General features: G+C 44.2%; 1 protein-coding gene and 1 long non-coding RNA gene across 11 annotated transcripts in view; one reads left to right on the top strand and one right to left on the bottom strand.

Moving 5' to 3' along the window:
• Positions 1-17,304, top strand: part of pdzd2 (PDZ domain containing 2) — a 632,977-nt gene that overhangs the window by 407,624 nt on the left and 208,049 nt on the right. For all 9 annotated transcript variants that reach the window (XM_068032021.1, XM_068032011.1, XM_068032069.1 and 6 more), the window contains one exon: positions 12,891-13,350. In XM_068032021.1, the coding sequence (XP_067888122.1) occupies positions 12,891-13,350 (460 nt within the window). The remainder of the gene's footprint in view (positions 1-12,890; positions 13,351-17,304) is intronic.
• LOC137370054 (uncharacterized) overlaps positions 1-17,304 on the bottom strand; it is an 88,651-nt gene that overhangs the window by 23,125 nt on the left and 48,222 nt on the right. The window lies entirely within an intron of this gene.

Consider the following 17,304-nt stretch of genomic DNA (forward strand, 5'->3'; position numbering starts at 1 on the left):
TGACTTGGAGGGTAACTTGCAGGTGGCGGTGTTCCCATGCATCCGCTTCTAGGTGGTAGAGATCATGGGTTTGGAAGGTGCTGTGGAAGGGACCTTGTCGAGTTTCTGCAGTGCATCGTGTAGATGGTACATACTGCTGCCAATGTGCGCCAGTGGCGGAAGGAGTCAATGCTTAAATTGGTGGATGGGGTGCTAATCAAGTGGGCTGCTTTGTCCTGGATGGTGTTGAGCTACTTGAGTGTTGGAGCTGCCCACATCGGGGCAAGTGGAGAGTATTCCATCACACTCCTGACTTGTACCTTGTAGATGCTGGACAGGCTCTGGAGAGTCAGGAATTGAATTATTTGTTGCAGAATTCCCAGCCTTTGACCTGCTCTTGTAGCTACAGTATTTATATGGCTGGTCCAGTTAAGTTTCTCGTCAATGATAACCCCAGGATGTTGATGGTGGGGTATTCGATGATAGTAATGCCTTTGAACATCTAGGTGAGATGATTAGATTCTCCCTTGTTGGAGATGGTTATTGCCTGGCACTTGTGTTCTGTGGATGTTACTTGCCACCTATCAGCCTTAGCCTGAATGTTATCCAGGTCTTGCTACACGTGGGAATGGATTGCATCAGTATCTGAGGAGTTCAGATGGAACTGAACACTGTGCAGTCATCAGCAAACATCCCCACTTATGACCTTATGATGGAGGGAAAGTCATTGATGAAGCAGCTGAAGGTGGTTGGGCCTAGGACACTACCCTGAGGAACTCCTGCAGTGATGTCCTGGAGCTGAGGTGCTTGGCCTGCAACAACTACAACCATTTTCCTTTGTGCTAGAAATGACTCCAACCAGTGGAGAGTTTTCCCCCGATTCCCATTGACTTCTATTTTGCTAGGGCTCCTTTGACGCCATACTTGGGTCAAATGCTGCCTTGATGTCAAGGGCAGTTGCTCTCACCTCACCTCTGCAATTCAGCTCTTTTGTCCATGTTTGGACCAAGGCTGTAATGAGGTCAGGAGCCGAGTGGCCCTGGTGGATATTGAAGTGAGCAATATAAATGGGTTTAACAAGCAACTAGGTATGTTTCTGGAGATAGAAGGGATTGAGAGATTTGCTGAGAAGGTGGGCAGGTAGTGCAAGATCAGTCAAAAAGGAATGAACTTTTACATAAGAACACAGGAACAGGAGAAAGCCTTTTAGACTCTTGAATCTGTTCCGCCATTCAATTAGATCATGGATGATCTGCACTTCAACTCCATTTACCTGCCTTTCCTCCATATCAGTTGTTACCTATACCCAACAACACTCGATCAATCATGGTCTTAAAAGTTTCAAATGACCCAGCATCCATGCCTTTTGGGTAAGAGTGTTTCAGATTTCCATTACCCTTTGCATGGAAATATGCTTCCTGTTTTCACTAAGGACCCAACCAATGTTTCCACTAAGTTGCATAAGCCACCAACTGAAACTTCCCGCCAAGGCCACGCACAAGTCGGATCCTTTAAGTTACTGAGCAAAAAATCTTAAAGGGCCTGCACACTTAAGCTAATCAGCCATGTAATACAAAAATGAGAGAGTATGTTGGGCCTAACTGTAATTTATATTGGATATTGTTTATCTAGACCTCAACAAGGTTTTGATATAGTACCGCATAAAAGACTGGTCGATTATATGGATACTTGTTGGGTATAATAATCTTGCCCTTTTCCTAAAATTATTATTGTGTTAAAAGAAAAAGAAAAGAAAGACTTGTGTTTAAAGCCCCAAAGTGCTTTACAGCCAATTAAGCACTTGTTGAAGTGTAGTCACTGTTGTAATGTAGGAAGCTTAGCAGCGAAATAGTACACAGCAATATCCCACAAACAGCAATATGATAATAACCAGATAATCGGTTTTAGTGATGTTGGTTGAGGGATAAATATTGGTGAGGAACTCATGGGGATATTTTATGCCCACCTGAGCAGGCAGGCAAGGTCTCAGTTTAACATCTCATAGAGAAGAAAGCACCTCTGGCAGTGTAGCACTCCCTCAGTTGTATACAGCAGTGTCAGGTTAGATTATGTGCCCAAATCTACAAAGTGTGACTTGAACCGACAACCTCTGACTCAAAGGTAAGAGTGTTTTCACTGAACCATTGCTGACTCATGCAATTATGGCTCATGATAAAGCAGAGGATATTTTATTTTACAATAACGGGCACATTATAACTTGAAACTCTTAATCAACTGTATATTTTAAAGTACCAGTGTTCTGCTTTCTTCATCCTACCTAAGTTCCTGGCTGGTTACTTTAACAGCTGCTTTTACAGTTGGGATAGGTTCCATTTAACAAGCAATTTAATGCAAAATAATTTTGAACAGTCCTGGTGAGGTGAGTGCTTGCTCACTTTATGGACTGGTATTATAGGAACCAGGTGGTAGCTTATTTCAATGGTACGTAAGCTGAGAGAGACAGAACATGGACATTTTGAAACTTGCTACTGATTAAAATTGGCTTTGCCTCTGGCTTTCTGTTTGCTTATTCTATTCTGCTGCGTGAGTTTATTTTTTGATTCAGTATTTAATCTCCCCAAAAGTTTTACAGTCACAGTTTCGACTGTATGTCAGCAATTACAGTATAAACACATGGTCCTGAAAATCTACATACTGGAAAATACAGATGGTGGCAGACAGGAAAAAACCCTCTGGTCCATCCAGTTTGTCGCACCCAAGTGTGACACCACAATATACACACCCTCTACCACCCAAAATCATGGGATCTCCTGGCAGAAGGTCCTAAAAGTGGCAGTGGGGGTAGGGGAGTGGGGTGGTGGTGTGGCCGAGATCATGCTTGACAAACCTGTTAGAATTCTTTGAGGAAGTATTGGAACTCATGGACAAAGGTAACGCTAGATGATGTTGTGGGCTGAATTTTCCTGTTCATGTCACGAGCCCCAAGTCGAGCTGATTTCCGGTTTGCAAACCCAGACGTGTGCATGGCTGGACGTCTGGTATGATCTACCTGGAGGAGGCCAATTAAGAGGCCACAGGTAGACCCACTGTGCATGTTGTTTGCTGCTGAGGTGAATGGAGAAGGACAGGGTGGCACAAGATTGAGGAGCCATACTGCTAATGGGACTGGCAGCCAATTCCTCACACCCAGCACTATCCATTGGATCCGTCAGCAGGTAGCAAACAAACAATTGCAAGAATTTACCTACGAATTGCCAATTTTGTCCTTTAAATGTCCACTGCATTTGAATCTCACGGCGCTCGGACCTCCCATCTGCTCTTGCCTCCCATAAGTAGATGAGCTGCAGACACATCAGGGGTCCTGTGTGCTGCTGGCAAAATTTCATTGCCTTCTGAAAATGCCCATTAATTGCCTCCATAATTAACTTACTTGGCTTCCCGCCACTGATAGGCAGGTTGCCATCACCACTCTGAAGCAATCTCTGGTAAAACGGTGGGGAGGTGGGAACATGTCAGGGAGCCGGTGCAATGTCCATTTTGGCAGGAAGAATAAAGAAGCATGCTATCTAAATGGTGAGAGATTGCAGAGCTCTGAGATGCAGAGAGGGATCTGGGTGTCCTAATGCATGAATCGCAAATTGTGAGGGGAATTAATACAAAAGAAGGGAGGTTATGCTTCAGTTATACAGGGCATTGGTGAGACCACATCTGAAGTACTGTGTACAGTATTGGTCTCCTTATTTAAGGAAGGATGTAAATGCATTGGAAGCAGTTCAGAGAAGGTTTACTAGACTAATACCTGGAATGGGGGGCTGTCTTTTGAGGAAAGATTGGACAGGCTAGGCTTGTATCCGCTGGAGTTTAGAAGAGTAAGAAGCGACTTGATTGAAACATGTAAGATTCTGAGGAGTCTTGACAGAGTGGATGTGGAAAGGATGTTTCCTCTTGTGAGAGAATCTAGAACCAGGGGTTGCCCATTTAAGACAGAGATGAGGAGAATTTTTTTTTCTGAGTGTCAGGGTTGTGAGTCTTTGTAACTCTCTCCCTCAAAAGGCAGTGGAAGCAGAGCCTTTGAACATTTTTAAGGCAGAGGTAGATAGTTTTGATAAGCAAGGGGGTGAAAGGTTATCGGGAGGGAGGGGGTGGTAGGCGGGAATGTGGAGTTGAAGTTGCAATCAGATCAGCCATGATCTTATTGAATGGAGGAGCAGGCTCAAGGGGCTGAGTGCCTACTCCTGCTCCTAATTCATTTGCTCGTAATGCATTTTTCTTCTATTTTCCTGGCCACCCTGCCTCCAAGGGTGTTGGGAAAATTCTCACCTCTATATCCAGAGATCAACAAGACCTTTGATGCAGTGCCACATGGGAGGTTGAACTCATAACTAGTGCCCTACCAAATTCACAGCCGTGAAAAATGCGTCACAGACTGTGTAATCTTGGGTCGTCTGTGAAATCGGCCATTTTGTGAACTTCGTGCATTTTACTGATTACAAGATTGAACTTGCTGATTACTGGGCATGTTACAAACATCGTACGTTTTACTGATTTGACATGAGGCTCAGCTTGCTGATTGGTAGATGAAGGAGGTCTTCCGGTGCACTTTTGGGAGAAGCAGTCACAAGTGCTAGCAGACAAGTGAGAATGCCAGAAAGAGCAAATCGAAGCCAGCCACAACCATTACTGCAGCACATAGAGTGAAAGAATTTGGAAGCCAAATTCTGCATGCCGATGGTGGAATACTGTTTTGTACAAGCTGCAGTGTTTCATAGGATCACATATGGCAGGCAATGGTTTAGTGTCACTTAGAGTTCAAAAGCCATTGCAGAAGAAAGAGAGTATCTGTCACCGCACTGCTGGAAAATGAACACGCAAAAGAGCAAGCAACGATTTCATCTCTTTCTAAGAAGTCAACAGAGAGCTCAGAAAATTGTCAGTTGGTTACCATGGAACTTGTGGATGCTTTTGCAAGTGCCAACATACCATTGGAAAAACTTGATCATTCAACGTAATGTGCAAAATGGTGGTTGCTTACCAAGTGCAAATAAACTACAACAAGACTACCAACCAAAGCAAGGAGATGAACTCTGTGGAATGCAGAATTCCCCTACCTTGCAAGGCAGCATGGTGCTATCTGACAATTCCAACAAACTCTGGATGTGGAGAGAGCTGTATCTAAATACAGACAGGTGTTCATAGCACAGAGACAGGGAATGAAGAAAGAGACAGTTGCAGGTTGCTCCCTGCTCACATTCAACCACTGACTTCAGTGAGTAAAGAATGTAACCTGTTTATAGTCAGCTTTTTACAATAGTTTTTGAGTATACAATAAATATCATTTGAAACCAGCAACCTCTTTTTTTTATAAAAGCAAAATACTGTGGATGCTGGAAATCTGAAATAAAACAAGAAATGCTGGAACCACTCAGCAGGTCTGGCAGCATCTGTGAAAAGAGAAGCAGAGTTAACGTTTCGGGTCAGTGACCCTTCTTCGTTGTTGTTTTGTTGTTTTTAACGAGATCATTTTCATGGTTTGTTGTGACACTGTGAAATTTCAGATTTAAATCTGTGAAATCATGAAATTCACTATTTTTAAAATGCCAGTGAAATTCGTCAGATTTGACCGTGAATTTGGTATTGATACATGGCTGCAACAAAGGAGACAGCGAGTGGTAGTACATGCAGCTGTGTCAGAATGCCAGGAAGGAAATAGTGGAGTGACCCTAGGATATGTGCTGGGAATGTAAAATTCCTGCTTCTAAATCATTGATATTAATGTGAATTTAGTCAATAATACCAAGGTGGGCGGGGATTATAGCAAACTAGAGCAGATTGATCAGAGGGATTGGAATAGATCTATTGGAAAGTTGGGATGAGAAATGATAAATAAAGTCACTGTTGACAAATCCAAAGCAATGAGACCAGGAAAGGAGAATAAACCTTGGTATTATAAACCATTCCAAGTGCTGTTTGTTTACAGGATACAGTACTGGATAGAGCACCGGAAAAGGATATGGGGACATTGCTGGACAAATTGTTGAAACTGTATACACTGTGTGTGGCAATGGTAATAGGTTCCCCAAGTTCAGTTTTTCAGTTACCGTAGACCAGTAACCCTGATAATCAATCATGCATCACATAGTATTTGGAATGTATGCAGTTTTATGCTATGAACAACATTAAGTATTGTACTGAAAATCACAGTTGCAGTATGTTGAGGGTTAATAATTAGTGATTGAGCATCCTTTTGACTGTAGTTTCCTTGCTGGACTAGTAGTAGTAAGCAAGACAGACCTGAAGGTCCAAGTTCTTATATATGTCAGACAAAACTGGCACCAACTGAGCAGTATATAGCAACTGGAATCCATTCCATTAGCAACAGGACTCAGGTGCTGATGGAAGTGGGAATGTGGGAATATGGGGAATGAATGGCAATGAGGGGAAAAGGAGGAGGGGACAAGAAAGGGTAAGGAAAAGGAGCAGAACAAAGAACAAAGAAAATTACAGCACAGGAACAGGCCCTTCGGCCCTCCAAGCCTACGCCGATCCAAATCCTCTCAGAGCCTGGGAGCTTTGGGGTGGAGCTTTGAGGGAAGGAGTGTTACTTAGAATTGAGGTGCAAAGTATGCCTGCATGAACTAGGAGTGGGTGGTGGGAATGACAGCTTGTTTGGATAGGGAAAAGAGTGGCAACTTAAATTGGGTGTAGACCAGTGACAGCTTGAACTGAGGACAAACAAGAGTGCCCGCTGGAATGGGGAGGTGAATGAATAACTGAGTTAAGGGGAGTGGAAGAAGAGCACCAGGTTGAATTGAGAGGGCGAAGAGGAGTGTGTGAGGGTAGGGATTGGGATAATAGGGTATGATGGTGTTGAACTTTCTGTGTGCCTGTTTTCAGTGCCTGTCGTGCCTTTACAGGCAGCTTGGCCATTTGTGGATTGTGAATATTGGGTCACTTTCCTTGCTGGAAACTTTCTCGATTGGCATATATGAAAGCCCTGCACAGTTTATAAACCCTTCATGCTCTTTGAGAGAAAATCCAAATATCTTCATAGCATCGGGAAGTAACACCACACTGTCTCATTTCTGAGGCACAACAGCTTTAATGCAGTATGGCTCTTCAAAGCAAATGGTTCCCACTGACGACTCAACATTGTTCCACTCACATTTTCCTAAGGTTGTGCCAATGGAATATTTTTGCAAATATTTTGTCTATAAGTCCAATAATTAGTAGGATAGTCAGATTTGGGGCTTGTCCAGCTTTACATCTTCATGTTGCTAAGCACAAGGGTAACATGGACATTTGTGTGGTGAATGAATATATGAATGGACAAGCTAAAAAAAAGTTTGCATCCTTAGCCGTTAAACTGGGCACACAATTTGGGCATAGTGTTGTTTAAATCCAACAGGTAGTGTTTTTACTTAATTGTATTCATTATTGTTTATGTTAGTATAAGGAGTTTTGTATAAAAATTTCAATTTCTGTTAATGAATGTTCATGATCTGAAAATATAACCATGTTTGCTGATGGAAGTAAAGTGCTTCATTCCCTTGTTTGCATTCCCACCTTCTCCCTCGAGGAAGCCACAAGACGAAAGCTTGTAATTTTTTTCCCTTTCTGTGCGGCTGCGTAATGTTTTCATTGACGTACTGAATATCTACAAAAAGCCTTCTGACAGTACGCTATCCCTGGGCCAACCAACATCCATGGAATTTTAATTCAGTTCCTGCCCACAAGAGTAAGGGGTTTGCAGAAGGTTAGAAGTGGTGCTTCAAATGCTGATACTGTGCAGCCTTAGCACAGATTCCGTTTGGCGATACAAGTAAGAGCATCAGTGCGAGATTCAGTACTGCTTTATGAACACCTGTCACTTTTCTCTCTTAGAGAGAGAAGCTATTAGCGGTAGTTGCTGTTTTCTTGTTTCCATTTGTTTGATACTTCATTCTCTAAGATAGACTTCTTTCCCTCTTCTTTCAAAATAAATATTGCATTTGCTTAACTGATGTTCAGGCAGGTAAGACAAAAATATTTCTTAACTGTTGAGTGTGCATCAGTCTCGTTTGCATAATGCGTGTGTCTGTCTGTGTTATCTCCGAATTATGATAACATTGTACTAAAGGTGCTGAGTGATGGGTAACATGTCTGATTGCGTAATCTCAGACAGCGGTGTTTGGTATTTATTACTCGTCCAGTTTGAGAAGAATGTAACTGAAGTGATAAACCCAATCATGAAATACATTTTATTTAGTTTAATTGACAATTTTCTGCTGTGCTAGCTTTTCAGGCAGTGGCAAATCTGCTTGACATGTAAGATGTGAATTTCCATTTCTTCAAATCAAATTGAATTGTGTCACCTATTTTATTGAAGAGGGATAGTTTTCTACGTGGTCATATGCAGTATATAATGATTTACTGTTAGCACAGAGTTCATTGAAATGATGAGAAGGATAGAATTATCCTTGTGCAATGTCACAAATGTTCTTTTGAACACTGGAGATTCCTTGATGGGAGTTGTTATGACCCAGTAAATACATTCATGCAATTCCTTGGGTTACACAATTGAGCAATGTCCAACAAAGTGAACATGATTGCTCTTAGTATTAGACATTGGTAGCTTTGTATTGGAGCTACTGCACCTAGAAGGCAAAGCTAGGGAAACAGTGGAGCATATGAGTTATCAACTAATTTCTATATTTTTAAGGCATTTCTGGGTTCTCACAATAGTGCAGTCAGTTGTTCTGCCTGTTGGCTCAACGTGAATTATGCAGAGCTGCAGGACTTTTGGATAATTTTTCTTCAAGATGTAGTAGCCGTATTGCAAAAATAGCAAGCAATGGTGTACATCCGTAGACTGTCCACGTTTAGTGCTCCACTACTGAAATTAATGCAAATTGAAAAGAAAAGAGTTAATTTCCACTTGTTAAAGTGCAGAGTACACGGTGAGGGAGGAGGTGAGGGAGAAAGTGAGTATTTAATTGCAGGTCAAACCTTGAGTTTATCATCTTAACAAACAGAAAAATGTCAAAAGTATTGCCATGACAGGCTTACTTATACGGAGGGGAGCCAGACTGCATTTGCAAATGCTTTAACAAAGTAAAGTCAGAAGCATCTGACCTTACATGTGTAAATGATATTTTCTGGGGCTAATATATAAAAAAGAAATAGTTTCTGATTTCTTTAACTAAAAATTCATGTATATGTTTCAATTTTAATTAACTCATGCTGATTTTTAAAATGCAGATATTTTCAGAGTAGGGAATGGATTTCTTGCCTCTTTAATGGGAGGTAAAAGATCACTTATGAGGCAGATTCTGTAGTTATCCCAGTTGTGTTTAATTATGCTTTGTCTCTAGGTAGATATTTCATTGTAGGGAAATAGACTAATGACTGGGAGGATTGAGTACTGAGAGAGGGGAGAAGCACTTCCTCTCCTTTGTATAATCAGATTTTATTACTAGAACCGTTTAACAGATAACTTACAGGATAATTTCAAGGAAAACAATTGCATTTATATAGCATGGGCTATAGCTGGAAATTTCCTTGCAGCTGTTCTGGTTACGCTCAAACAGTTTCCCTGGTGGTGTAGTGGAAACCCCATTTAGGCGACTAAGTGGGGTTTCTGACATATTTCTAATGAAGTTACTATGATAGAGCATGAGCAGTTCAGAGGAAATTTACCACTCTATTCATCAAGGCATCTCAAAATGCTTCACATTCAATAGAATATTCTTGAATTACAGTGAATCTTGGATAAGGAAATGTAACAGCCAATTTGCACACAGAATGGTCCCACAAACAGCAAGTGAATGAACCACCAGATAATTGATTTCTGGTGGTGTTGGTTGAGCAAGGAACTTTGAGACAACAGGAGTACTTCTTGCTCTACTTCAAGTAGTGCCATGACATCGTTTACATCCTGAAAATAGACAAGGTCTCAGTTTACCATCTCATCTGAAAGGTGACATTTCCAAGAAGGCAACACTCCCTCAGTCCTCAACTGTAGTTTGAACCTAGGTTATGTGCCCACGTCCTTGATGGGGAGTGAACTCACAGACCTCTGGCTCAAAAGTAACAGTGCTACCAGTTGAGCCAATAATTGTATTTGTTGAAAGGTAGATCTACTTCTGAACTTAGAGCACTTGACAATTTAAATATTTCTTTGTTGTTTCTTTTAAATACTGGTGGATCTCCCATCATGCTGCTGTTGGGATGTCTGAGGTACTCCATCTTCCACCCTCCATAACCTTGAGCTCAACCAAACCTCTTCTGCCCATTTCATAACTTGGATCAAGTCCCATTCACTCATCACCCCTGTGCTTGCTAACCTACATTGGCTCCCAGTTCAGCAATGCCTTGCATTTACTAAACTCATCCATGTGCTCAGGTCTCTCCATGGCCTTACCCCTCCCTGTCTCTGTAACATTCTCCATTTCTACAACCCTCCGAGAACTCTACATTCTTCCAATTCTGATGTCTTGTGCACCTATGATTTCCATCCTCCTATCATTGGCAGCTGTGCTTTCGGCTGCCGAGGCTCCAAGCTCTGAAATTCTCTCCTTAAACCTGTCCATCTCCCTACCTCTTTCTCCTTTAACACTCCTTTTTAAACTTAATTCTTTGACCAAGCTTTGTCCTAACATCTCACGTGGCTCGGTGTCAGATTTTGTCTGAAAACAGTCCTGGTGAAGTGCCTTGGGATGTTTTACTATGTTAAAGATGCTAGATAATTGCAAGTTGTTGTTGTTGATCTGAAATTTTACTAAATAAATTCAGTAGTGGCCATCTATTGCAGTGTTGTTGCCTGCATATGTATAAAATAAAAGAAAGATGTGGGATTGGTGATGTGATGTTGCAGCACTATTTCCCATGCTCCCTTTAAGTATAGCTCATTGCTGGGTGTGTGAGAGTGGCTCATTGCTGGGTGTGTGAGAGCATAGAACAAAGAACAGGACAGCAAAGGAACAGTCCATTCAGCACTCCAAGCCTGCGCCGATCTTGATGCCTGTTTAAACTAAAACCTTCTGCACTTCCGGGGACCGTATCCCTCTATTCCCACCCTATTCATGTATTTGTCAAGATGCCTCTTAAACGTCGCTATCATACCTGCTTCCACCACCTCCCCCGGCAGTAAGTTCCAGAAACTCACCACCCTCTGTGTAAAGAACTTGCCTCGCACATCCCTTCTAAACTTTGCCCCTCGCACCTTAAACCTATGTCCCCTAATAACTGACTCTTCCACCCTGGGAAAAAGCTTCTGACTATCCACTCTGCCCATGCCACTCATAACTTTGTAAACCTCTATCATGTCGCCCCTCCACCTCTGTCGTTCCAGTAAAAACAATCCGAGTTTATCCAACCTCTCCTCATAGCTAATGCCCTCCAGACCAGGCAACATCCTGGTAAACCTCTTCTCTACCCTCTCCAAAGCCTCCACGTCCTTCTGGTAGTGTGGCGACCAGAATTGCACGCAATATTCTGAGTGTGGCCTAACTAAGGTTCAGTACAGCTGCAGCATGACTTGCCAATTATTATACTCTATGCCCTGACCGATGAAGGCAAGCATGCCGTATGCCTTCTTGACTACCTTATCCAGCTGCGTTGCCACTTTCAGTGACCTGTGGACCTGTACGCTCAGATCTCTCTGCCTGTCAATACTCCTAAGGGTTCTGCCATTTACTGTATACCTCCCACCTGTGTTAGATCTTCCAAAATGCATTACCTCACGTTTGTCCGGATTAAACTCCATCTGCCATTTCTCCGCCCAAGTCTCCAACCGATCTATATCCTGCTGTATCCTCTGATAATCCTCATCACTATCCGCAACTCCACCAACCTTTGTGTCGTCCGCAAACTTACTAATCAGACCAGCTACATTTTCCTCCAAATCATTTATATATACTAGAAAGAGCAAAGGTCCCAGCACTGATCCCTGCGGAACACTACTAGTCACAGCCCTCCATTCAGAAAAGCACCCTTCCACTGCTATCCTCTGTCTTCTATGACCGAGCCAGTTCTGTGTCCATCTTGCCAGCTCACCTCTGATCCTGTGTGACTTCACCTTTTGTACCAGTCTGCCATGAGGGACCTTGTCAAAGGCTTTACTGAAGTCCATATAGACAACATCCACTGCCCTTCCTTCATCAATTATCTTCGTCACTTCCTCAAAAACTCGATCAAGTTAGTGAGACACGACCTCCCCTTCACAAAACCATGCTGTCTCTCGCTAATAAGTTCATTTGTTTCCAAATGGGAATAAATCCTGTCCCAAAGAATCCTCTCATAATTTCCCTACCATTGACGTAAGGCTCACCGGCCTATAATTTCCTGGATTATCCTTGCTACCTTTCTTAAACAAAGGAACAACATTGGCTATTCTCCAGTCCTCTGGGACCTCACCTGTAGCCAATGAGGATGCAAAGATGTCAAGGCCCCAGCAATTTCTTCCCTTGCCTCCCTCAGTATTCTGGGGTAGATCCCATCAGGCCCTGGGGACTTATCTACCTTAATGCTTTGAAAGACGCCCAACACCTCCTCATTTTTGATAACGACATGACCCAGCATTTACCCTTTTATAAATCTTTCTTGCCTTTTACTAAATTGTGCTGCTGATGGGGAACTTTCCATGTTGCATATACCTGTGGGTGAACGCTCCTCAAGATTTTCTGTTCATTAATTTCAATGAATCAAAATTGTGGGTAATGCACACCTGAATTCCTGTGAATGGCAAGGATTGTGACCCCTTATGTGTGGGGTTGAAGGTTCTGTTGTTGATAATGTTAGTAGAAAAGTCAACATGGGCACAAAATAATACATCCCGTTTTTATTCCAACTGACTTTTTGCTAAATTTGTGAAAGAAAAAATGTCACCCCTGCTAAATACAGAATGCTCCTTTTAATTTATTCTTAAACATTTTAAGCATTTAGTTGATAAAGGCAATCTGTTTGTATTACAGTTATCTGGCTGACCAGTGCTGGAATGGCGGATGTATCTACCTGATCATGCTGCGTCGGATTAAACGCAAAGCCCCTCTTCCTCCTTCCAATGGCAACAACAGTGAACTAAGGACAAGCAGTGGCACCTCTGAGGCGAGTGGTAGTCCTGCACAGAATGGCAAACGGACTCGAAAGTTTGGTGTCATCTCCCGTTCTTCACTCAACCGGGATAGCCAGGACAGCCGGGAGAGTTGTGGTTCTGAGCAAGAGAATGGATATCATGTCTCCATGGAGGCAGAGTGTTCAAAAGTGGAAGGGATTGACCCTAATTGTGACCCCAAAGACTCTAATGCAACTGATAACCGGGGTACAGAAGAGCAATTTGCTAATGGAACCTCAGCTCTATCAACAGCAAAGCACAAAACACGACTCTCAGAAACTGGGATGACAGACTGTAGGCAGAGTGAACATTCTACTCAGGTAACTTAGTTTTATATTCGGTTTTGGGAGAATATGTATAGTGGAAATGGAATGAAATATATTGCTATCTTTGCCTTGGCACTGATGCCAAATGGTCTTTAGAGAGAAGTGTGTCATGTTTTAGCAGGAATGATACTTCTTCAACTCATTATAATTTCAATTTCAATGTATCACCTCACACTTTGTTGTGTTGAATTTCATCTGCCATATGTCCATCCATTCCCCCAGCATGTCTATGTCCTGGCACCAACATGTTGCATCATGAATACTTGACAAAATTATTGACTCAACCATGGACCTGGGGGCAATTAATCTGTATATAAAGTGTATAGCCAACCTAATGCCTTCAAAACACAGTCCGATTTCTCCCTATTTAGTGAGATATCTGGCATTGTTTTTGCTTACACAAGTAGTCAATGTCTGCCCGCACACTTGATGAGCGATGCAGAGAATTCGGATAGATATCCGTCTGTCAGGAGTGATCTTGATTTCTCTCTCTCTTTCTCTCTCTGTCCTCCCCTCTGTGTCCCCCTCCCTCTGCCCCTCTCTCTATCCCCTTCCCCCTCTTTACCATCTCTCCCCCTCCCCACTGCTGCCTCCCTCTCCCCCTGCATCCCTCCCTCTGTCCCCCTCTCCTCTCCTCCCTCTCCTCCCCTCTCTGTCACACGCCTCTCCCCCTCTCCCCCCCCCTGTCTCCCCCTCCCTCTCTCCCCCTCCCTCTCTCTCCCCCTCCCCTACTCTCTACCCCTGCTCTACCCCCTCTCTCTCATACCCTTCTCTCTCGCCCTCACTCTCTCCCCCTCTCTCTCCCTCCCCCTCTCTCTCCCTCCCCCTCTCTCTCCCTCCCACTCTCTCTCTCCCACTCTCTCTCTCCCACTCTCTCTCTCCCCCTCTCTCTCCCCCTCTCTCTTGCCCCCTCCCCCTCTCCCCACCCTCTCTTCCCCCCTCTCCCCTCTCCTTCTCCATCCCTCCCTCCACTTCTCTCTCCCTCACCCCGTCTCTCCCTCACCCACCTCCCTCTCTCCTCCCCTTCCCTCTCTCCCCCCTTCTCTCCCCCCCTCTCTCCCCCCCTCTCTCCCCCCCTCTCTCCCCCCTCTCTCCCCCCCTCTCTCCCCCCTCTCTCCCCCCCTCTCTCTTCCCCCTCTCTCTCTCCCCCTCTCTCTCTCCCCATCTCTCTCTCCCCATCTCTCTCTCCCCATCTCTCTCTGCCCCCCTCTCTCTCCCCCTCTCTCTCTCCCCTCACACCTCCCTGCTCCCTCTCTTCCCCCCCCCCCCCTCTCTCGTCACTGCAAACCATGCACCAGAAGTGGAAACATTGCTGCTCAGCCCAGCCCTGCACTCTGAGAGAAACCAGGGGATTTAGAGAGCTGAGAAGGTGGACTGCTTACCTAAAAAAAAATAGCTTGCTCTGGCTCAAAGTCTTGCCTTTCCAGTTCTGGTATATGTTCCTGTGCCCTATTCTATCTGTTCAGACATGGCAGGGAACAGCTAATTGACGGCTCCAGTCTTCCCAGTGAGACCCCCCTGCCCCGCGCTCTTATTGGATGGAAGTTCATATGCAGGCAAACCATTTGCACTTTTTATTGGCAGGCTGGATACAAATCTTTGGCGGGCTGTAGGAACAATGATCCCGATCCTTTGTAATTACTTTCGCTGTTAATAATTATAAATGTCTCGCTCCAAGCCTTTAAATGTACAAGTCTAAAGGCTCGGAGCAAGACATTTAAAATTACCACAGACATCAGTTTTTACCACGGACACTGGTGTCCGTGTACGGACATGTTGCCAACCGCTGTATGTCCTCTTGACGTCTATTACTATCTTCCTTAGTGTTTACTACACTTCCAAGTTTTGTGTCATCAGTAAATTTCAAAATTATGCCTTGTACTCCCCCAAAGTGGCGCAGTGGTTAGCACCGCAGCCTCACAGCTCCAGGGACCCAGGTTCGATTCTGGGTACTGCCTGTGCGAAGTTTGCAAGTTCTCCCTGTGACCGTGTGGGTTTTCGTCGGGTGCTCTGGTTTCCTCCCACAGCCAAAGACTTGCAGGTGATAGGTAAATTGGCTGTTGTAAATTGCCCCTAGTGTAGGTAGGTGATAGGGAATATGGGGTTAGTATAAATGAGTGGTTGTTGGTCGGCACAGCCTCGGTGGGCTGAAAGGCCTGTTTCAGTGCTGTATCAATAAATAAAATAAAGTCCAAGTTATTAAGGTATATCAAAAGGAATTGTGGTCCTAGTACTGAACCTTGGGGACCTCCTCTCTATACCTCCATCCATTCCGAAAAACAGCCATTCACCAAAACTCTCTGTTTTCTAACCCTTAGCAAATTTAGTATCCATGCTGCAACTGCCCCTTTTATCTCATGGATCTCAATTTTGCTAACAAGACTAACAGGATATTCTGCAGGGGGAAGGCAGTGGGCCAGAAGTTTGGTACACGTTGATACCAACAACATTGCAAGGGCAGGTATTGAGGTCCTACGGTCAGATTTTCAGGAGCTAGGGAGGAAGTTAAAGAATAGGACCTCATAGGTAGTAATCTCTGGATTACTCCCAGTGTCACGTGCTAGTGAGAGTAGAAAAAGGAAGCGAGGGAGGATCAAGACATGGCTTGAGGCATGGTGCAGGAGGGAAGGTTTCACGTTCTTGGGTCATTGGGATAAATTTTGGGGCAGAAGGCAGCTATTCAAAAGGGACAGGCTGTACCTCAAGAGAACTAGGACCAATGTCCTTGTGGGGAGGTTCACTAGTGTGGTTGGGAGGGTTTAAACTAAATTGGCAGGGGGATGGGCACTAGCATATAGAAGTAGAAAAGAGGAATAAGGTGTATAACGTGGCCACTTAACAGTCACTTAAGGGCCCTCGCTCGCCTCCATGGGTATTTTACCCGTGGCAAACGGGTGTGCTGGGGACATGAAAGGCCCCCCAGTGATAGCTTCCAGGCTTTCGGCACAGGATGCCCGATTGAGGGCCTCCCAACCCGTCCCCGGGACCCAAGACGCGCCCCCCCCCACCAAATGACCACCCTAGCCTCACCATGGCACAACCGATCCCCTGGTGAAACATGCCCAACTTACCTTCACCCCTGGCTCCATGCCGTCGGCTGAGCTGAAGTTCCAGCAGTGGCCATAGCTCCCGGTGGCGCTGCTGGGACTAAGAGTGGCCGGCAACTCACTGAGGTGGAACTTTCTCCCTCAAGCAGGTGGAAATCCCGCCTCTGGACAATTAAAGCCCGGGGACCCATAAAATGCAGGATGGATTCCCGGGCTAGGCAGAAGTGGGTTCGCCACCGACTTTTACGCTGGTGGCGAATTCCCATCCGCCTAAGGTAAAACCCAGCCCAACGTTTCAGGTCTGTGACCTTTCATCAGAGCTGCCAAAGGTTAGAAAAGAATTAGATTTTAAGCAAGTGAAGGGGAAGGGTGTGGGTTTGGTGGGGAAGAGAAAAAAGTGAGGGTCTGTGATAGGGGAGAGGGCAGGAGAGATTAAATAACAATGCTTTCATGGGCAAAGGCAAAGAGTGTGTTAATGCTTGTGGTGAAAGACAAAGCATTAGTCCAGAGAGAGGGTTAATGGCAGAATAATGAATAGCTCTGTGCACATGAAAGACAGGCACATGGTTAAAAAATTAAATAAAATAATAATAAAAAAAGAAAAATATAAATGAAAGGCCAGTCATGCTCTGAAATTATTGAACTCAAGATTAAATCTGCAAGGCTGTAGAGTGCCTCATCATTTTCCTCCATCTAGCTGGCCTTGTTCCAAGAGTTTATTTTCCCTGCCCCCTGCTGGAACTTCTGCTCGTCTTACTTCATAATGGGAATTGAGTGGAGCTAGAATAAAACCCAAGTCTTACCTCATCCCAAGGTATTCAACATTATTGTGCTAACACTTAGCACCACCATAGTACCTGCAGATGAAATTCTCAATGAGTTTTACGGGGTGAAGACTTTA

Source organism: Heterodontus francisci, chromosome 1 (genome assembly GCF_036365525.1).
Source record: "Heterodontus francisci isolate sHetFra1 chromosome 1, sHetFra1.hap1, whole genome shotgun sequence".
Lineage (NCBI taxonomy): Eukaryota > Metazoa > Chordata > Chondrichthyes > Heterodontiformes > Heterodontidae > Heterodontus > Heterodontus francisci.